The following is a 21,758-nucleotide window of genomic DNA, read 5'->3' as shown; positions in this document are numbered from 1 at the left end:
CTCACCTGCTGCCATTTGGGATCATTCACGTCAGGTTGGGAAGAACCATCAGTCCAAAGGCTGTTTCCAAGTGTTAACCATTTATAAATAAGTACATTTTTTTTTTCATACATACAGTTTTCATTGTACAGATTACAATCTGTATACATTGGGGTGAGGGGGAGGGAGTGGTGGGGGAAATGCATTCTTTTGAACTTTTCACATCTATCTCACAGCTCACATGTACAGACAAGAAAACTCTGCTCAAGCAAATACAGCAAAGGAAAAAATATGTTTTCTTCTTTCCTTATACGTGACAGGCGAAGGCCTCCGCTGTCCGCAGGGGTTGTTCTCCCCACTGCACAATGTCACAACTGTGTGGTGTTCAATATATCATCAGTAGAGAGAACAGAACATGCATTGAATAATATACTGTACAGAGAAAGTCCTTTACATCGGAATTATAGAAAAGCTAAAGGAAAATTAAGTGTCTTAAAGATCTTCCCAGCAAGTGTCTCAAAGGATGGCAACCAGGGGGGGATTGTACAAATCACAAAGTGTGCATACTGTACAGGTCTGTACCAACTCGGATCCTCTCGGAAGTGAAGACAGAAACAAGAGACAAAACGTTGAATGCAACACTATGGGAATAGGGAACGCCTGGCAGGAACGACGCCTGCGGCACTGGAAGTCCACACCAGTCCGTAAGTCAGCGGCGCAGCGAGGAGCGAAGGCGAAGCAACCGCCTCTCCTGGGCACAGGAGAGCCCACCTGGCCCAACCCCGCGGGGTCCCAGCACCCACCTGCCTCCCGCGGGGCTCCCCCAGGAGGGATGAAGTCCTTCTTGCAAAGCTGGCGTGGCACTGAGACGCAGCGGTGGCCGGGAGGGGAGGACGCAGCGGATCCCATTGGTGTCCGTTCAGTGTAGCGGGTGATGATCGCATTGAGCTTTGATTTTCTCTCGGGTGGATCTGGAGAAGTTCCAGTGAGATCCAGCTGCTGGTCAGGAGTTGGACACGAACGCACCTTGCTAAAGAATTGAGCCCTTAGTGGTTTAGATTAGAAAAAAGAGTTTGATTGAATGAAAATCCAGCAATTTATCCAAACAAATCTGAAAAAAAGCAGATTGACTTTTCACCGTTGTGCTTGTGTCCAAACGCACCCCAGCGGCATCAGGGAGTGCAACCAGCCAGGAGTGAAGGCGTCCTCTGCGGAGGTCCCCGTGCCACGCCATGCCCTCAGCCCTTCTCACCACACCATGAATCACAGCCAGGAGTTGTCGGAGACCCCGAAGACAAATTGAGCCCAAAGCCACGAAGGAGTGACCCAGGACCTCCTCTGCAACCAACAGGCACGGCGGCTTGCTTGTTTCTCTAGGTAAGGCGGAGCTGGCACTTGGGTTCAAGCTAGACTTCTTCTGGGTAACCCTGAATTCACAACTGCCTTTGTACGAGGGGACTGCATGGCCGCCCATTCCGTACCACCCCGCTTCGGGACCTAGCCCACATATGGCTTAGGCGTGATGCACACACATAGTTTACGCAAGCTAAGCGGGTTTCTTTACAGCCATATGAAACTGGGAATAAAAGAAAAACAACTACCAAACCAACACAACAAAATTCAGCCCTGGATGAAGCAGCGCAGGGTGGGCACCCCAGGTTCCACCTCTGGAGCTGGATGAAGGACCTCAGCTTTGGAACAACTTCCCTTTGCCAAGCACTTCCATCGGTCCCTCACAGCTGTTGTCAGAGCCCTCCAATGTCATGCCCAGAATGTAGGGCCAGCAGCACGACCACACGATGCAGGCAACCCACCTGGCACTGCAGCATCCTCGGGCACAAACCAGAACCATGTGAGTCTACAATGGGGTACAAACCATTACCATGTGAATCTACAATGGGGTACAAACCATTACCATGTGAATCTACACTGGGGCACAAACCAGAACTGTGTGATTCCAAACCAGGGCACAAACTAGAACCGTGACCCCACACCGTGCTGCTGCAGCCCCACACTGAGGTTGTGGCTCTGTAATACAGAGAGTGAGGGACACCTACTGGTGCTGCAGCTCAATACAGGCATGTGCTCCCACACTGCTGACCGAATGCACCCCAAGAGCCAAATCCAGAGGGTTTCCCAGTTGACAGTCATCTCGGTGCAACCTAAAGGACCCTGCAAGATGCGAGAAACGCAAATGGGAGTTACTGAAAGAAGCTGAAGGCACAGCGCAACGTGGGGCACGACGGTCTGCAGCAAAGACCTGGCAGTGAGGGGACATGGGGTGAAATCAGAGCAATGAGGGCACTTCACAACGGGACCACAAACACACACCGACCTCTGCTCCTGCACAAGCAAACCCGAGTGTGATGCTGGGGGGAGATGGTGGCTCCTCACCCCTATAAGAACTGCTGGGGAAGTGCCTTAAAGCCACTGCAAAGGCCGTCGTGTTTGAAGGTGACTCTGCTTATTGATGCTTATGTACAAGAGTTGGTCCTTGTGCGAGAGATGCCAGAACTCCTTGGGTTGTTTTTTTTTTTCCCTTTTTTCTCTTTTTTTTTTTGAAAAATACACTAAGAGACAAGAGCTGCTTTGCTATTTCCTAACGAGGACACTACTCACACTTAAGTACCCAGTATTTATCAGAGGAACAAATTCTAACAGTAAAGTGCACTCATGTACAAGAGAGAATGGATGGAAAGCCATTAGTGCAAGAATCCTGTGAAAATGCAACACCTGCTATTGTGACAAACCCACACGCTGCACTACTCCAGTGTTGTCTCCGTGCTGTGCCTACAGTGAGAGCTGTGTTTTGGTTTTATCCTTAAAACACCTTCACAACCCCAAGGTGACACTGGGGGCCATGGGGCCGTGAGCAGCACAGCAAATGCAGCTCTCCAAGTGCTGAGCAGCAGAGCGGGGCTGAGCTTGGTTCCTTTTCCCACTCCAAGAAGCAACTGAAGGCAGAAAGCTGCTCGTGTTCGGAAAGGTGAGGGGATGGGGTTTTCTCCTTGCAAAGCAAAACTGCTTCCAAAAGAGGGATGCACAGCAGCACGCTGATTCCAAGGAGAGAAGCAGCACTGCTGGCGCTCCCCCAGCCCTGTGACAAAGCAAAGGTTGGGGCTGAGCTGCGCTGCAGAAGCAAGTCAGCCTCAATGCAAACACTGCCCTGGACAAATACACAACAGCAGAAGCAGAGGAAAAGCCCAGGATGCTCTTGGCATGTCTGTGAGACAAAAGGACCCGCCATGCCCAGCCTGGGCTGAGCCCAACCACTGGGGCTGGCTTAGCTCCAAACCCTCCCACACTGCTGAAGCTGAGTGCTGCAGTTTGGTTCAAGGCATCCAGCAATCTACATCCGGATTTGGGTAGCCCTTTGGAAACATCAACAGGTTTTGCTCACTTTTCCTGCTCAGCACCACATCCTTCTTGCTCTACAAGGCCACAGATGGGGCCCTGGGCAGCCTGAGCTGGGGAGGGCACCCAGCCCACAGAAGGGCTCGGAGCTGGGAGGGCTGTAAGGTCCCTTCCAATCCAACCACCCCATGGTTCTATGATTTTGCTGTTAAGAGCTGATATGGGTGAGGCTTGGCGGTGGGCAACAGGCACTATTTTTGCTTTAAAACAAGCTCCAGCTTTATCGCTCGTCCAACCGATCGCCCTCAGTAATGGAAAGGCAAATTACAAAGCAAGCAGCACTAAGTGAAGCATTGGTAAAGAAGTCCCTCCACTCATCCCAAGAAACGCCAGGGAACAACTGCAAAATTCAGTACAAAGGTTTCTGGAAGCATCCCCCTCTGTTCCCACTGCCTTGATGTGACTTGTGTTTGATTTACAAAAAAATAAGAGAAAAACAACCAAACCACAAAAAAAAAAAAAAAAAGAAAAAAAAAAGTCCTGAAAACAGAGCACATAAATAAATTATAAATACCCCTCTTTTAACTAGAGGCCCTTAAAGAGCAAAGCACCATCTCTGCCATCTATAGGTAGAGAACAGAGCATTTGCTTTCCAAGATTTTGGGATGGATCTTGCAACCCTAAGTGACTTTGTCACCAGACTCATCCCATCCCGGAGCCACAGCGCCACGTTATGCATCCCAGCCAAGAAATAAACTGTGGGTTTCCTTTTTGGAAAGGATTTCCTAGTCAAAAAGACAGAACACCATAAAAAGCCCTGAAATAAATGAAAACCCCAACGTTCAAGCTGTCCTGGTGATAAATGTGGCGCTACGTGTGGGACGCAGCCATCTGCTAATGGGGCGACCGAGCTGTGGTCCCACTCCTAACCCAGTTCCCTTGGATGATGAATGCACCATCTCTGAGCACCTGCAAAGTGCCCATGAGTAAACCAAGGTCAGGGCACCCAGATGGCAAAGCAGCAAAGCACGGGGTGACCCCCACCCCTTCCAGCAGCGTAAGCAACTAATTAAATACAATTCCAAATGCGATGCTGCACACTGGACAAGGAGGGTGGGTGCTGTGCATCGCTACAAATGATGACCTGCTCCATGTGAGCAAAGAGAGTGTTGGGAAGGGAACGGCCTTGCTGTGTGGCAGCCTGCAGATGCAGCCTCAGAAAAGGCTCTAGGGATACCTGCTCTGCTCCCACCGGGATCTGTAATGATCTGTAAGAGCTCATTGAGATAAAAGAAACTAATGGAAATCAGACACGACTGTCTCCTGAAAAAGATCCGGTTACCTCCCACTGCGTAGGGGATGTTCCTGGCCTACCCCGCACCGTGTACTGGGATATCCTGGTTGGCAGCTGCCAAGTGAGGGAGCTCAGCTGGAACTGGGCAATGTACTGCTTGGCTGATGGTGGCTTCACAGTCAGCTGGGGGACGGAAGGGCTGGAGAGCGTGCATGGTGTCTGATCACCGCACCAAGTACCGGAGAAACGTGGTCATGTCGCTACCAAAGAGAAATAATAATAATAATAATAACAATAATAATAATATGCATGGAAATCAAGCTTGGAAGTGTGTGCTGCAAACATAAGGGTCTTACTCCAACAAGCGTCTCTTACACATTAGACTCCACAAATGGTCTCTTTGGTTTGATTGGGGATGTCTGCCCTTGCCGGGAGTCCCGGGAGAGCTGCCTGTACAGGTTGTCCTGGTAGGCTTGTGCCACCGGCAGCGTCCTCGCCACCTTCACATCGGGGTACGAAGAGGCTTGGGTGACTCTCTCCAGGAGGTCTCCCCGGGACCCATTGGCCAGCATCCCATGGGGGCTGTAATAGTCTTCCTCTAGCAAATGGCCATTCTGTGCATTGTTGGTTTTGTTATAAAAGGCAATGTTGCTGATTGAAGAAGGTGGGCTAAATGATTCCGGCTGGGGGAGATTGCCAGGAGATGTAGGGCTAATTACAGTGTCCACTGACGACACGGCCCAGGTCCGGTTCTGCTGATGGAGGTGGGGGTACTGCTGAGTCCGAGCTGTTTTATCAATGATTCCCATGAACGGTGTGGTCCGGGAACGGGCCGGCTCGCTGGGGTACCCACCCTGCGTGGGGGACACCGGGGACAGCTCGTCGCACGCCCTGTCATAGGCCGGCTTGAGAGGGATCTCCATCTGCTGGATCGAGGCGGAGGGGCGGAAGTTGGGCGTCAGGTTGGAGGTGGATGAGATGCTATTGCTGGAGGGAGAGAAGCGCAGGCCGACGCTTTGCGAATGGAGCAGCGGTCTCGGGGTGGGAGGGTGAGGCTTGATTTCACTGGGGTTGACGCTGATGGGCCTCCGGATGAGGTGGGACACGTCCGGCGAGCCGAGCTGTCCAGAGGGCAGGGATGAACGCTCCAGGTCCAGCTTTGAGTGGCACATGGGGTAATAGGAAGCCGACTGGCTGCGCCCAATTTGGGGTGTCTGGCTGTACCTCATGCCCCCCCTATACGCCGAGGATGGCCTCTGCGGAAGGTCTTCCTTGGCCAACCCTCCGTGCTGGCAGATGGCCCCCGCGCTGAGGCTGGCCTGCACATGCTGCACGGGCCGGCTGTCCCCTACGATCCCCCCGATGGAGCCCTGGTACACCAGCCTGCTCTGGTTGACCCCCATCTCCCCCGCTGCCGCCTGATACTTGCTGGCCATCGAGTGGGCAACCTGACTGTACGCACCGGTGGGGATGACAGTGCTGGAGTGCACGGCTGAGCTGGGCTGGTTGCTCCGAACGATCTGTGCCTTTGCTGGCTGCAGCCTCAGGCCCTGCTGCGGCACGGCTACGGGCAGCTGGGGCATCTGGAAGGAACGCTGTGACATTTTGGACAGTGGGGACTTGGGCCGGCCGGGAAGCGGGCTGACGGCGCTGGGTTCTTGCTGATAGCGAACTGGGGAGCCCGACTGCGACCTGTACACGCTCATGCCGTCTGCGGGGGGGCTGGCACGGTACTGAGGGCCTCTGCGAAGAGGAGAAGGAGGTGGGCTCTGATATTCCTTCCCCTGGCTCCCCACGGGAGGTGGGCTGAAGCGGTACGAGGAGCCCTGATGGGCAGGAGAGGTGTGCGGAGGACTGGGCCGGTAATGGGAGTTCTGGTGTGTCGGAGACAGAGTGGGAGATGTGGACTGGTAGCCCTGCCTGGTGGGTGAGCCCACTGAGCTGTTGGACCTGAAATCAAAGACCTGATGGGAGCCGAGGGGTGAGCCAGAAATATAGGCAGAGTCCCGATGAGCTGGGGATGGAGGCGGGCTCTGGATGATGGGAAGCCCTTGGTTTGGCCTGGACTCTGTCTGCAAGCCAATGGAAATGTTCTCAACGTCCTGCTCAAGGTACTCCTCCTCGAAAATGTCTTGCACAGAATACAGCTCTTCATGCTGGGCTTCGGGCTCAGGCTCTGCTGGCAGTGGGGATGGCTGCTGCTGCTGTTGCTGCTGCTGCTGTTGCTGCTGCTGCTGCACCTGCCGGCACTCCTCCTCCACCCGCAGCAGCAGCCTCTGGATCTCACGGTTGTTGGGGCACAGCTTGATGGCCTCATTTAGGTCCTCCAAGGCTGCTGCAAACTGCCTGCTCAACAAAGGGACAGAAAGGAGAATTGAAGTTACTTGCATTCAAACGGGGCCGTTCTCGGAGGATATCGGGGGTTAAGTGGCTTTGTCCAGTTTACTGTGACCGCCGCAGCTGGCTGCTGCCCTACAACCCTCACTGGGATTTATTTTATTCAACCTGAAGGAGAACACTGCCAGCCACTCTACAAAGAGGGGAAAATACGGTCCTGAAATGGCACAACCCAGCCTAGCAGAACACCTCTGCAGCGTGCATTACAGGCTGACTGATTACTCCTCACAGCACCACCACGAGCTATGCCCTGTGTTAGCAAATACAAAGCCAAAGCAGCTGAGCTCACTGTAGCCGTAAACAAGTGTAGCTCTGATGGAACTGCAGCTGCTGACGCCAGTGAAAACGTCACTTCTGCCCACTGGCAAACACACACAGCATCAGAGCTGGCTGCAGGACCCAGGGGTTCCCAGGAGCAGTGCTTCAGGCTCAGCTGGCTCTCCAGTTTTGCAATGGATTTGGCTAACTTCTGCAGAATGAAGGGTCTGAGCAATGTTAGCAAGCCTGAAGCCCCCCAGGGATGGCGTGGCAATGGTAAGGCTGTGAGGAGTTTGGCTTTGGAGTAGAACCATCCATCTGACTGTGACTGTGATCTGGAGGATGATCCCCACCCTGGGCTGGACATGCCAACACCCTGGTTTGTTGCTTACTGCTCTATCATAGAGAGAGAAAAACTCCCCAGAACCTCCCAACAGCAGCCTGAGCTTCTGCACAGCCCACTGGAATCCAGGTGCAAGGAGGAAAAGCCTCGTTCCCTGGATGTGCTGACCTCAGCGGTGCTGCACAAACAGGGAAACAAACAAGGGCAGAAGTGATCATGGTTTCTGTTAGAGAGACCTGGGGAGAAAAGGATGCTTGTATGCCTGGGGACTGACATCATCTGGATGTTCTTACACTTCCTTAAAGCATTCTGGAAACAATGGAGGGGAAAGCCATGAAAGGAAAGGCACAAGGTCAGCATGGCTCAGCTGAAGGGCTCCTCTGCAGAACAGAAGGTCAGGGCTGCACTGCAGGAGGAGCAGGCAGCCCCACAGAGGGTCACCTCCAGGGGGAAAACATGGGAATGCCATGGGCTCCAGATGCACAGAAAGGCCATACTGCACAGCCCAGTGCTCTGAGGGCCACAAGCACAACAGCTGGCACAGTCACTGCATGACTGGTCACCAGCTCTGCCCTGCAAGCAGTCCTGCAAGGCAAGGAGTTGGGGATTTAAGGTCAGACCAAAGCACTGTAATGAGCAGGAGCCTGCCCTTTCGCATCATGTGAATCACATTTTGCTTTGAGTCCAAGCTGAGGTTGAACTGAAGTGAATAAAAGAACACCCAGCCTTGGTGTACAGGCTCCCAGTGCAGCACAGTGTTCAGACAAAGATGAATGGCTAAAAAACATTTATGCTCCATTCTGTCATCTCATGAAGTTCCTTTGCCTCTTCTTCACGTGGGGACACTCACACAGAGTTGCATGCACTCAACTTTCTCTTCCAGTTTCCTCACCTGCTGCTGCGTTTGGCTCTTGCTCTTGCATAGAAAGCTTCATAAGATTTCGGTTTCAGCTCCAGTGCTTTAGTAGCGAATTCCTCTGCCATTCCAAAGTCCTGTCATTACAACAGGTGGGTAGGTGAGTCATTGAATAGACAGAAGAATAAAAACATACACAAACTGGGGAGAAAACAAACTTATCGCAGACATATTTTGCACGTTAGCTCTGAGAAACTGACAGTACTGGAATGTTTCACATGGATTCCACATCACTTACAACCAAAGTGCTCTGCTGGCACATCCAAAGACTCAAAGCCCTTTCCATGCTGCTGGATGCTGTCAGCACCCACCAGAGGCAGGCGTGTTACCAGCTCTGTTCTCATTGTGTCCCCAACAAGAACATGCAATCCCTGTCCAACAACCTACAGTCTTGAGGAAACATCTGGTCTCACAGAGCCTGGAATGTAATCTCATGAAGGATTCTTTTTCCACAGTTGAAAGCGATAGGAAACCTTTCCCACGCCCTCAGCTTCCCACTCTGGAACGCTGACATAGTTGAAAAGGGATGAACAAAGCTGTGCATGAAGGAAAGGACTGCTGGTACCTTGGGAGCTACAAAATAGGACCTGGCTGGCAAAGATCTCCCACCTGGGCCACTATTTCGCTGTCCCTTTGCCTCTCCCTGCATATCATATTGTTGGGAGTGGGAAGGAAGAATGCGACAGTGAAGGATGGAGATGTGATGCTGAGTGGCAATGCCATGAGATCAGCACACAGCCTGCTGCCCATCCTCAGCGCTGAGCTCTGGGGAGAAGGGGATCTCCTCCAACTGAATGCTCACTGCTTGACTTGACAATCAAGGGGGAATGGTTTTAAACTGAGATGGGGAAGGTTTAGCTTGGATCTTAGGAGGAAGTTGTTCATGAAGAGGGTGGTGATGCACTGGAACAGGTTGCCCAAGGAGGCTGTGGATGCCCCATCCCTGCAGGCATTCAAGGCCAGGCTGGATGTAGCTCTGGGCAGCCTGGGCTGCTGGTTGGTGACCCTGCACACAGCAGGGGGGTGGAAATGGAGCACTGTGGTCCTTTTTAACCCAGGCCATTCTATGGTTCTATGATTCTTTGACTTTCGCTCCAGCCCTTAGCAGTCCTGCCAGAAAGCACCCAAGAATACCCCTTGTTTGTCCAAGAACTAACCAAGCCCACCCTTCTAGAAATGAAGTTTATGAGCACACCACACTGCTTTGCACTGAGCAGCCATGCAGGGACAGGTAAGGCTATGTGCGCCCTAAAAAAAACCCAGGGTGAGGTTTAATATCTCCCAAGGTGTCCATGCTGGGGTTTGTTATGGGGACACGCTGCTTGGAGAGGCTGACACTGCAATGAGCAAAGAGGCCCCAGAGCAGCACCTGCCTCACCCCAGGGTGGATCCAACCTACAGGTGCAAAAACTGCACAACTACTTACATCTGTTCAGTTTCTATCACAAACCCTGGGGTGACTCAATAAGCAACAAGCTGGGGATCCAGTACTTAACATGCAGGCTTAGCAGGGGGCTGCTTTGCTTCAAGAGAACATTCACACTTCTGAGAACTGCGCTGTTTGTTCTGCAGCACTGAGATTTCCTTTTCACTGCTCTTCATCCGTCTCCCTCCTAGCTTAAAGGTGTCACAAAATCCCATCCTCCCTCCCCGTGCAATCATCGCTGGCTCAGATATCACTTTCTGAGTCTACAGAGACTCGAAAAGTTGTGGAGGTGAAAGTCTGAGAGCAAGGGGGAGGTGGCAGTGTGCTGGAGAACAGACGTGCTGCTGAGGTTTGTCACTGGGTAGGTGCTGCTGGATTGGAGCAGGGAGTGACAGTGCTACGGCACTGCTGGGAAGAGAGGGAGCGAGTGGGGGTGTCTGCAGATGAGTCACTGCCCTGGGGAAGCATCAGCCCCCTAAGCATATGCTCCTTCATTTTAAATTAATTAGCATTCCAAGGAGAGCATCTCTTGGCTCCTCCTCCCTCACTACTGCCCTAGAAATGTGAAAAATGCCTCCACCCCCCAAATCCACAAAATCACCATCAAAAGGGAGCGATAAAAAATTCAAAATGCTGTAAACACAGCCATGAATTTTTCATCACCAGAGATGCATATTAAATCATTACTTTGCTCCTCTGGCAATAGAAAATGTTCTTGCTCTGCAAAGGACAACCCGGGCACACAGAGGAGATTGTGGAGGTCAAGGCAGGGCTGCAGGAGGGACGTGGTTCTGTGCACTATGCAGAGGAGGGTGACTTACATTCATTTTCCTTCGACATCGGGAGAGGTTGAGCAGGAGTGACACCTTCAGCTCACGGAAGGTTTTCAGGTCTTCCCCAAAGCCTTCCCTGGGGAACTTCTTCAGGGCGTACTGGTAGCGCTGGGCAGCCTCCTTCACTTTACCTTTCTGATAGAAGGAGAACACGTCAAAGCAAATCCTTTGGGTGAGTTTACTGCAAAGCAATGCCAGACCCACGGGTGTTTTGGCAGCCGAGGTAAAATGATCTCATTATTTAGCTGTTTTCTAGAAATGAAAGCCAGACCATTTGTCCAGTATCTGATCTGGAAATGCAGATGCCATGTGCAAGTTGAGTTCTCCCCCTCTCCTGCAGCGGGAAACTCAGCAAGAACTGTTTTAATAGCTTGATCCAACTCCATCTGGTTTATGGACAAATGGACTTCTGAGCTGGGTGAACAGTAAGCCAGCTCTGCAGAAAACCCTACATCCCTCCTGTGGGAAGATGCACTCCTGGCACCCAACTAACAGCTCAGTGCTGTGCACCTCAGCAGCCACACAGTGCATATCCAGTGCAACTTCATGGTGCTGAGGAGCAGCACTCTGGCATTGAGCCTTCCACACCACTCTGACCTGACTCAAAACCTCAGCAAGCACTATGGAGGGTAAGGAACACAAAGCATTCGTCTTTGGGTGCAACAGCAATAGCAAAGATAAGCATTATGGCGTTGGAGTGGTTCTGACATTGGACAAATGGATTGGGACTCATCTGGAGTTCAGATGTCTAGAAATTAGGTGCCTACATCTAAGCCTGTCAGCTGGGTTCCTTTTATCACTACTGGGATGCAACAGTCACCTTCAAAAGGTGACTCAGCCTTCTTATTTTGGGTTCTGTGCCCTGAAGGGGGGCATCCATAGCAAATGGAGTGAGAGAAAGAGGGCAGAATGGGATTTGGGACGCACGCAATTCATGATGACCCAGACAGAAGTTTTGCAGCTACGAGCAGTGAGCTTTAAAACCTCTTAGATTCAGGTTTCGGAGTCGTATCACGTATCTCTGGCAGATAACTGCAGTTGCGATGCCAGCTTTGCATATTTTCTGCTTTACCCTTGGAGCTTAACAGTGAATCATTGTTGTACTTGCACATTTTTGTGTGTGCATGCAGATCTCCAAGTCTTAATACACAAGGAGACAAAGCAACTCTAACCATGATGGTAAAACACATCCCACGAGTTAAAGGACAATGACAAAACCACCTGCGTCCTGACAATCTGTTTCCATCACAGGTTTCTCTGGGCTGTGCTGCCCTGTTGCCTTGCTCACAGCACAGAGCTGCTTGGTAACCGCAACGCTGCCAGATCTGATGCGATGACATCAGCATTGAGAACCTCTGGAAAGCACTTGGGTTCTGGTGTTTTCAAGGAGGAAATGAAGTGCTGGCTTGAGCCCAGAATGCACACAGCCTTGGCTTTGCTTCAGCTTTGTTAGGGAGTTTGGCATTCAACCTCCCCCCTCCCCAACCCCACTAACCAAAGCCAGTTTGCAGCACAAGGAATCCTGCAGGCTTTAAGGCAGCAGCACTGCTCACACTGCTATCAGAGGAGGAACAAATACATGCTGTGAGCTGCACTTTCCCCATCTCTTCAAGAAAACCCTTCTCACCTTGTAAAACATGTCTCCCTCCTCCATCAGCTTGCTCAACAGGATGATCATGATGTCTGGTTTGGAGGTGGCCATCGCCCATGTTGCTGGACCTGCAGTGTACAGGATGCATGATGGGTAAAAAACTCATACAATGCAAGGGTGGTAGGAAGCTGGGTGGAAAAAATATCCTGGGGTGGGAATTTCTGCTGGAGAGAACAACTTGTGGCGTGGTCAAAGAGCTCCCAATGACGGAGCTGACATTTCCTCTCACACTTAAAATCAATGGCATCCACACTGCAATGGTTTTTCCTTGGAGGTCAGTTGTTAACGCTGGCACTAATCAGCAAAGCCATGTGTGGAAATGCTGGGAGCCATCTCCACGAGAGGGCAGTGCTGTTTGCAGAACTGGGGTGGGGGCAAAGTGTGGGGGCAGTGAGAAGCATTTAAAGGGCAAATCCAAGTGGTTATGTTGATCTAACAGTACGTAACTTACTTGTGGATTGATATAGATGTATATATATGGGTACAGCAGCAGATCCTAGCTAAAAACCAGTGCTGAGTTGGGGATGCTCTGTGCAAAGTGCTGTGGGACAGCACAAGGGGACCCAATGCAGAGCATCGTTATCTGACTGATGCTGGGGTGGTAAAATCTGGGGCCAGCTCATTAGTGTGGGAGAGGAATAAGTCACTGCTATTTCTATAAGTAGATTCAGTACGTTTTGGGGGAAGCAGGTTAGTTTTTGAGTTCAAGTTATTCTCTGCAACAGTCATTTAAAGAAATTATTCGAAGGTGAGGTAAATTAAAAAGATTAGAGGTGTTGGGGACGCATGCAGGCTAAATCAAACAGGAGAAAGCAAGGCTGACAAAGCTATCAGATCGAGGCTGATGCTGACAGCAATGAGATATACCTCGTGGGCGACTCGGTAACGTCTGACAACCTTCAAAGAAAGGAGAAAACAAAAAGTTGTAGGAGAAGAGGGGAAAAAAATGGATGAAGGTGAAAAGAAATAAATAAAAAAAAAAAAAAAAAAGAAAAGGAAAAAAAAAAAAAAGCAGCTGTGAGAGGCAGGCAGCAAAGAAGCCAATGCACCAGCAAAATCCCCTTTCACAGGAAAACACAACGTGAGCGGCTGCGTGGCGCAGTGCAGGTAACACTGAGGTCTGAAGCGTATACAGAGCAGTGAAGGCAGCAGCTCACAGCAATGCATGGACACAGTACGCCTGTCGGCTCGGACTAGCAAAGATAGAAAAGGCATTACCAGAGGAAAGACCTTGCCAAAGAAACAGTTGTTTATTCGCTTTCTCTAAGTGATACGACAGCAATAAAACACCCCCATTTAACAGCACGGCTCTCCTGACTCGGGGCTGATTTTGGGGTACGAAGCAGCAGTGGGGCTGAGGCTGCCTCCAGGTCGGGGTTCTCACCCCGAGTGCCCACGCACAGTGCTGACCAGCTGCCCCCCAGGCCCTACCTATCTTTGCTCCTTTCTTCAGGAGGGTGACGACCACCGAGGTGTTGCGGCACCCCACTGCCCTGTCCAGGGGACGCATCCCGCTGTAGTCGACGTGCTCGATCATGGCCCCGTGGTCCACCAGGAACTGAACCTGCAATGGCAAACCAGCTGTCAGATTACTGGGGAACGACATCCAGCAACAGCTTGCCCAGCTCCAACTGGAAGAGGGGAGATTTAGGTTAGATATTGGGAGGGTGTTGAGGCCCTGGAACTGCCCGGAGCTGTGTGTGCCTCATCTCTGGGGGTGTCCAGTGCCATGGATGTGCTCCAGGCAGCCTGAGCTGGTGGAGGGCAGCCAGTCTATGGCTGGGTGAGGGGCAGAGGGGCTTTGGGGTCCCTTCCAACCCAGCCATGATGTGGTTATGCGGGTCTATGGCCTTCAGGGCCCCTTACAATCCAACTGTGCTGTGTCTATGGTATTCAAGGTCCTCTCCAGCCCAACTCAACCATTCCATCTTTCTCCGATCTTTAAGGTCCCTTCCAACTCAACTATGCTGTAATTCCACAGTTCTACCATCAACAAGGTCCCTTCCAACCCAACCCATCCTACAACCCCGTGATTTGCTATACCAAGCCATGCTGTCTACACCAAGCTATGCAGTACTACTTAGAGGGGTTAAGGTAAGCTGCCCTTTTGGTTCTGCCACTCACCACCTCTGCGTCACCGTAGAAAGCCGCCAGGTCCAATGGTGTACGCCCGTTTTTGTCGGCGTGGTCGGTGGCCGCCCCATTCTCCACCAGGGCCCTCACCACAGCCAGGTGGCCCTTCAAGCAAGCCCAGCTGAGGGCTGTCAAGCCCTCCTTATCCATCAGAGAAATGGAGGCACCTGGAAGGACAAGTGGCAGCTCATTTGCAAGCTCAGTGACACAACAAACCATCACAAACTCTCCACACAGCGATGACAGCTTGTTTTTAAGGAATGAGAGATGTAATTATTAATTACTCTATTAGCATTTCTCCAACTCCGCAGCTCACCCTCCATCACAACTCCAAATGCACTGATAAGAGCCGTGCAAGCAGGTTTATTCACACCAAACTACAAGCTTGTTCACACTCTGCTCCGCAGACCCTCCTGGCAAAGCCGTCTGAGCAGCCGGGTGGATCTGACATCCCTCAGCTGAGATGTCAATCTTTCCTTTTAACTGTTTTTTGGTGTCGTTTCTTTTCAATCCAGCCTGTATGAGTCACAGACGAGGGCCATTTTGCTGTTTCAGCAGGTCGTGGTGTACCAGGGGAACTAAATCACCCCCATTCTTCCCTAAAAGCGCATATTTCCCCCTCCTCACTCCCCTCCCTTTCACCCAAATGGACACAATTTCCAGCAGTATTTCTCCCTGAACTTTACCCAACATAAATACAACGCTGTGGGATAAACTACTGCCAACTGCAAGCAAAGGAGTGGGGGGGAACTTGACATTTTCTTGGATGCACAAATTGCGCTGCCATACCAACGGGTCAGCGTTGCTTCACACGGCATATGGATCCGCATACGTGATTTGAACAGCAGCATTAAGTGAACACTCCTCTGCGTGGCACAAAGACAGCTCCTGTTGCCATAGCACGCACTGAGCTCTTGCTCTCCAGTGTGAAGAAGAGATGTGCATCAGCTCTGCTGCTCTGAGCAGCCGTGCCTACCTGTGAGATGCTCCTGCCATCAGGCTGGCATGAATTGCTGCTGCAGTGTTTTTCTCCTGTAGGTAAACTCTCAAGCATGTGTTTCTCCCTGGCTCCAGAAAGCTTAGCAAGTGGGGGAGGAATGCAAACATCCTGAGCTTCCCATTCATCCCAGCTGACACATCCCTGGGTAGCAAACGTTGCCCAGATGACAGCGAGCTGCTGTGTCTTCCAACTCGCCCATCTTGTTTGTGGAGGAGCAAAACAACGTGAACATTTGGTGGAGATTATGTTCAGAAATCTGCACCTAGAGCTCTCAGCACAGCCCCAGCACTGTGCCTGCTGCGTGCACAGCGTGGCTGGGACAATCTGGTGTGCTGAGGTGGCACCGTGCTGACAAACATTGCTCCCCACCTCCTGCAATGCTGCTCCATGTGGAACCTACCAATCCTTCTGTGAAGGCTCTTGAGGTGATCCTCAGCTCGCTGAGGCCAACTGCTGCTCCACTACAAAGGATAAGCCTCATTTCATTCCTTCTCATTTGTACCAGCTTCTTTCTTGCAATTAAAGTTCTTTGTTGTTGGGTGGTCCCATGCAGAACCATGAGTTGGACCCAGTGATCCTTATGGGTCCCTTCCAACATGGGATGTTCCATGAGTTGGACTCCATGCTCCTTATGAGTTCCTTCCAGCTCGGGTTATTTTACAGTTCTCTTCTTGTTTTGTTCCCCCCTGACTTTTGGAGCAGGTGAGAAGGCTCCTGGAGGAAGAGGGAAGGCTGGAGAGCTACACCAACACCCAACCATCCCATTCCTTCACCAGTCCAAGGAAAGAGCCACCACACAATGGAGTGGTACACACAGACTTCAGGGCACCAATGCAGTGATCCAAGCTGAAGGTCCCAGCGAGAAGTGCCAGGCTCCCAGCAGAACCTCTGTGGGCTTTTCTACTTCTTAACGCATCCTGCACTCCCCCAGGGGTCTCTGACCCACTCAGCATTAAGAACATGGAACAAGCAGAAAGTTTGAAGGGGAACTGGCTTAAGGTGCCATCACAGGACAGACCCTTGCTGCAGTGGGAAAGGTTCTGTCTGAATACAACAGCCAATGGACCAACAGCTGCTCTGGCAGAGGTACAGCCAGGGAGGTTTAATTCATGGTTCACAGCTCTGCTCCTCCCAGGTGCTCATAGAGCAGCAGGTAACTCCACCAGTCTGGATTTCAAGTTGATTGAGGACTGCAAGTCAGTTAATAAAAAGTGTTTACAAACGCTGACTGCGTTCATCAAGTACAGCCAAACGAGATTTGCTTTGCAACACTCTAATTACTGCTTATGGCTTATGATTCACACGCTTTGATTTTCATGAAACATTAAACAGGATTGTTAAAGCCATTTTAATTAACGTAACCTATATATCACTGCACTCTGCCCAGGCATGGGCTAACTTTGCGGGACCGTGTGTTATGGCAGATTTAGTGGTGCTTAATGAGCTACTGAGATGAATGGTCCCTTTCAAGTACAAAAGGTTTCTATGGTTTTGATTTCTTGCACCTACAGCTTCATGATCGCTGTCACAGTCCCATGCAGGGCAGCACGAGTCCCAATGGCCTGTATTTAAGCAAGGACAGAAATAGTGGTGTCTGCACAGGCTGCAGGCAGTGTGCTGCTCCAAATCACCTCAAACATGTGCCTCAGAAATGAATAAAACTGAAACAGATTTGTGCTGACTGAACGACCCCGAGCGAAGCAGTTATTAGATACTAAAAACACTGAGCAAGGTGGATCTGTGAGTACTAGACTTGAAGAGCACACCATCTTCAAAACATCCAACACACCAAATCCTTTCCCATGTTAGGGCCTTACCATCCTGTTCATGTGGGTGTCAGAACTATGGGTATCAATGCTAGCACTGCAAACTGGAGTGATAACATGCCCCAACCCCTGGCCCTGAGCATCACTCTGTGGTCTTGCTTGCAGTTCAGGTGCACTACACGTTGATTTCTGTCTGAGGGGAAAGGTGGAAGTACAGCTCAGGGGCACACTCTGCCCTCAGTGTCCAAAGCATCTCTCATACGCTGCCATTGTAATTCCTACACAATATGTGGTTTGGAGGCCATGAGTGTCAAACAGAGATAACAAAACAGACAGCCAAGATCAGTACATCGACCATAACTGCTCTCCAACAGCTGGGTAAGTGATGGGGACCTCTCCTACTGCCCCATCCAGCAATGGGACCACAATCCTCATCCCTGAGGAAATGCAGAAGGCACTGGGATGGGACCTGCTGTGGTCAGACCCCAACATGTTCCAAACACGTGCTCTAACCTTGTGCAAGCAGAAACTCCACCGTGCCCAGGTGTCCCTCGGACGCAGCCATCATCAGCGGTGTCCGGCCCTGCTTGTCTGCCATGTTCACGTCGGCGCCGTGGGTGAGCAGCAGGTCCACAATCTGCAACACACAACGAGAGGACACACCTGGAAGAGCTGCTGGAAGGAGGTGGGAGCTCAGAAGGTCCACAGTGGTCCCTGCAGCTTAAGGGCTTCGCAAAGCCTTCCTGGAAAGCAAGCTGGGTTGAGGGCTGACCTCACACTCTACAACCCCCTGACAGGATGCTGTAATGAGGAGGGGGTCAGTCTCTGCTCCAGGGACCAACAACAGGATGAAAGGTGATGGCCTTAAGTTGCACTATGGGTGGCTCAGATTGGGAATTAGGGACAATTTCTTCTCCAAAAGAGTGGCAATGTGTTGGCACAGGCAGCCCTGGAGGCGTTCAAGTAACGTGAAGATGTGGCACTGGGGTACATGGCTATGGGCACGGTGGGGTGGGCTGGGGTTGGGCCTGAGGATCTGAGAGGCCATTTCCAATCTTAATGATTCTATGACTGTATGAAATCTCAGCTCCCAGCTGCACGTTGAGATTAGAGATGCAATTCCCAGCTCCAAGACAGAGGTGGGATGGGATAGGATGGGATGGGATGGGATGGGATGCTCACCTGCCAGTGGCCCTGTCGGACAGCACTAAAGAGTGGTACCACGCCGCGCCGGTTGGGCTGTGCCACAGCAGCTCCCTGCTCCAGCAGCAGCCGACACACATCCAGCTTCCCCCGGCCCGCTGCTGCCGTCAGTGCTGTGGAGAGAGGAGGCAGTGAGGGGAGCAGCCACCATGGCTCCATGGTGCCCCAACCACAGCACCCAATGGGCAACACCAACTGAGGATCAGAGCAGCGTTGTTGGGATGGGGGGTTTTTATGTCAGCCTGTGGTTCTCTGGAGTAACTGGAAAGCAAAAGTGGTGCCCACGCACTCAGATGTTCTCCATGCTCATTTTGGCTGCTGCTTCTGGGCAGGAACAACCCCACCTGCAATGGTCTTTGTGCAAAAACCAAATCATCTCATGCTGGAACGGGCTGCCCAAGGAGGCTGTGGATGCCCCATCCCTGCAGGCATTCAAGGCCAGGCTGGATGTGGCTCTGGGCAGCCTGGGCTGGTGATTAGCAACCCAGCACATAGCAGGGGGTTGGAACTGGATGAGCATTGTGGTCATTTTCAACCCAGTCTGTTCTATGATTCTATGGTCTCTCAGCTTCAGTGGGTTGGGAAGAAAACAGCTGATAACTCCTCCCTGTCCAAGTCTGCTCTTTCAACCCAAAAAGTCAGGCTGGGTTCGAAAAGACGAATCCAACCTGAAAATAGCTCTGAGTGCAGGACCTGCCTTTTGAATCGTCTTTGGTATTAATTTTAGACCTCTCAGTTCCTCCCTCTCCCTCCCCCCCCCCACTCTCTGTGCACTTCAGCCCTGCCTCCGGTGGGAGCTGGAGCAGAAGGTGGGAGTCTATTTCAAACTGACGTCTCTTGTTTCTTATTCTGAAGTACATTTCTGTGGGACGGCTGATTACGAGGTGTTGATGGGTTTCCAACTGCATCACTGTTAATGGTGGGGGATTTAATTAATTCTCTCTTCTGTTCCACATTATGCTCGAGTTTTTTCTTCCCTCGGAGTTGAGAGACAGCAAGAGTTAAAAGAAAAATCAAGCCTTTACCACGAGCAGAACATACTGCAGCATCTATAATCAGATCCATGTGGGTTTTAAACGTAAGCTACCAATATAGCAGGAGGACTGTGACCAATGTGCATGGCAGAGCGATCAGCACGCGGGGCTTTGGGGTTTTATTTCTAAACCTGCCCGCACTTGAAATGCTGTGGGTTAATTTCAGGTATTTCACATCAAAGTGATTTACGTAAAGCAGCCACACAGTCTGTGTTCACCACAGAACAGACTTTGGAAGAGACTTTAGTGGAGCAGGATGGTTGGGTCTGTAGCCATAACCTTCTGAGCTCTGCTCTGCTGGACTCCTCTGTCCTGCAGCACTGTGGCAGCAGTTCTGCTCATCTCATCCATCCCAGTTCCAAAGCTCAATTAAACCACTTTGAGAAGCCTCCTGCAAGAACCCACTTCCATAAGCTTTTAGTACTCCTCGGGTGCATGTATCCACCTGCTGCCTTCCCCATGCACTCTGATGTGCCTGCAGGAGCCACCACAGAACCCGCAGCTCAAGGCACAACTCTGCAAAGGGCTTGGAAAGGAGATGAGAGGAAATGAGAGAAATTGGTTGGTTGGAAGTTTTGCTGCCTGAGAGCTCACTGTGAAGAACTGAGCCCACTGAGCCCAGCCAGCAAGAGGAGACCAGAGATGGAAAATGAGAGTGTTTACACTGCAGTTCTTCCAGGAGAACAGAATGCCATCCTATCACACCCTGCAATAACCAAAGCTTGGCACAGATGCCATGAAACACTTGCTGCAGTTCCCCAAACACAGCCAACAAAACCCAAGCCGATTCCATCCGCCCTCCATTGCCGGCTCTCTGGCAGAAGGGATTTGCTGCAGCCCACTGCCTGCTGTGCAAAGCGTGCCTGCTTTCCTACAGAAGAACAAAGCTGATCTGCAGAAGGCATCATTACATGGCAGTGGGCTCCAACATGGCGCATGGATCCACCTCAGGGGCTGCCAGCATGGCACACACAGACAGTATTGCTGCTCTTGCACCTCCAGCCCTGATGGAGCTGTTACAAGTGATTCAGATGCTTTTGTGCTGGGTTTGATGGGAGCCTTGTCCCGGGGGCACACGATTCATCTGGAGTTGTGCTGTCAGCAATTCCTGACCTTATGATGTAACTTGGCGCTGCCGTGGGATGAGATCAGGCTGACATCACCGAGCCAAGCTCTGTTCTATGGCACATCAGACACACGAGCAACAAGTATCAAAAGAGAGAAAAGACCCCACTTGGATTTCTAGAGCAGACTGCTATTTTTAGGTGGAAATGAGCGTTTTCTCTTCAAGTCCAAACTAAACTCACTATTTACCCTTGGGAAAATAAAAACAGAACAGACGTGCTTGGAAGTCTTGTGATCCATACGAACGTATCTTACCTGTGATGGAAAGAAGGACTGCTGGCATTTGGTGCTTGGCTCAGTTTTGCTCCTTTTCCTACCTTACCCACAGCTGTTGTAATGGATAAGCGAGGATCCATTTCTAACAGCTTCCCAGTTTGTGTTTTATGTGCACATCAGCAGTCTGTGCTGCCAGCTATCCCTTCCAAATGTAAGTGTAGCTTTTGGCATTGGAGGGGGAAGGTATGGGAGGAAGGTGACAGTGGGGAAAGGTTTCTGCTGGAGTCCTTGGGGCAGCAGGCAAAGTGGGAACAGCAGAACCACCCAGATGTGAGAGAGAGAATAGCTGGGATTTTGCAGGGAGAAGAGCATACAGCAAAGCACTGGGAGCAGAAAGAGAGGAGGGTTTGGAGGGCTGTGACCTGTGAAGGCAGAGCTGCAGGGAAGAGCAGAGCCACAGAACAGCCGGGAAAGCAGCAAGGCTCTCCACCAGGCTTTGCCAGCTTATCCAGACAACCAGGACTATCCTAACCCAAGAAGAGCATCAGCATTACCTGATGCAGCTTCTGAGGGCATACTGCAGGGACATGTGTCCATCACTTCTAATCGTACTCTGAAGCCATCTGGACCACCTCCTATCTGCTACCCTTCTGCAGCAGGACCATTGCTCAGCAGTGCACGTCCTGTATGAGCCATCTCTGACCTGGGGTTACAGCCTGGCTGATCCAATAAAAATGCTGCTGTTTTGTTACTAACTGCCAATGCTCCATCATTTCATTTGAAGAATCCTATATTCAGTTTCTGTTTTTTTGCTCTGTGATGCCCTCGGG

General features: G+C 51.2%; 1 protein-coding gene across 16 annotated transcripts in view; it reads right to left on the bottom strand.

Annotated features, from left to right (window-relative positions):
* Window positions 1-61: 61 nt before the first annotated feature.
* The window catches only part of TANC2 (tetratricopeptide repeat, ankyrin repeat and coiled-coil containing 2), a 139,617-nt gene continuing 117,920 nt past the window's right edge, over window positions 62-21,758 (bottom strand). For 12 of the 16 annotated variants that reach the window (XM_015885749.2, XM_015885744.2, XM_015885748.2 and 9 more), the window contains 9 exons: window positions 18,533-18,666; window positions 17,864-17,987; window positions 14,576-14,751; window positions 13,883-14,015; window positions 13,319-13,348; window positions 12,428-12,519; window positions 10,789-10,935; window positions 8,518-8,618; window positions 62-6,973 (listed from right to left, as the gene is read on the bottom strand). In XM_015885749.2, the coding sequence (XP_015741235.1) occupies window positions 4,999-6,973; window positions 8,518-8,618; window positions 10,789-10,935; window positions 12,428-12,519; window positions 13,319-13,348; window positions 13,883-14,015; window positions 14,576-14,751; window positions 17,864-17,987; window positions 18,533-18,666 (2,912 nt within the window). In that variant the 3' untranslated portion in view covers window positions 62-4,998. Of the gene's footprint in view, window positions 6,974-8,513; window positions 8,619-10,788; window positions 10,936-12,427; window positions 12,520-13,318; window positions 13,349-13,882; window positions 14,016-14,575; window positions 14,752-17,863; window positions 17,988-18,532; window positions 18,667-21,758 lie in introns of those variants that run through there. The other 4 variants (XM_015885746.2, XM_015885753.2, XM_015885745.2 and 1 more) reach the window with 3 other exon arrangements.

The sequence above is a fragment of the Coturnix japonica genome, chromosome 27 (genome assembly GCF_001577835.2).
Source record: "Coturnix japonica isolate 7356 chromosome 27, Coturnix japonica 2.1, whole genome shotgun sequence".
Lineage (NCBI taxonomy): Eukaryota > Metazoa > Chordata > Aves > Galliformes > Phasianidae > Coturnix > Coturnix japonica.
The sequence above is the reverse complement of the archived record's forward strand: the minus strand, read 5'-3'. Positions and strand labels throughout refer to the sequence as shown.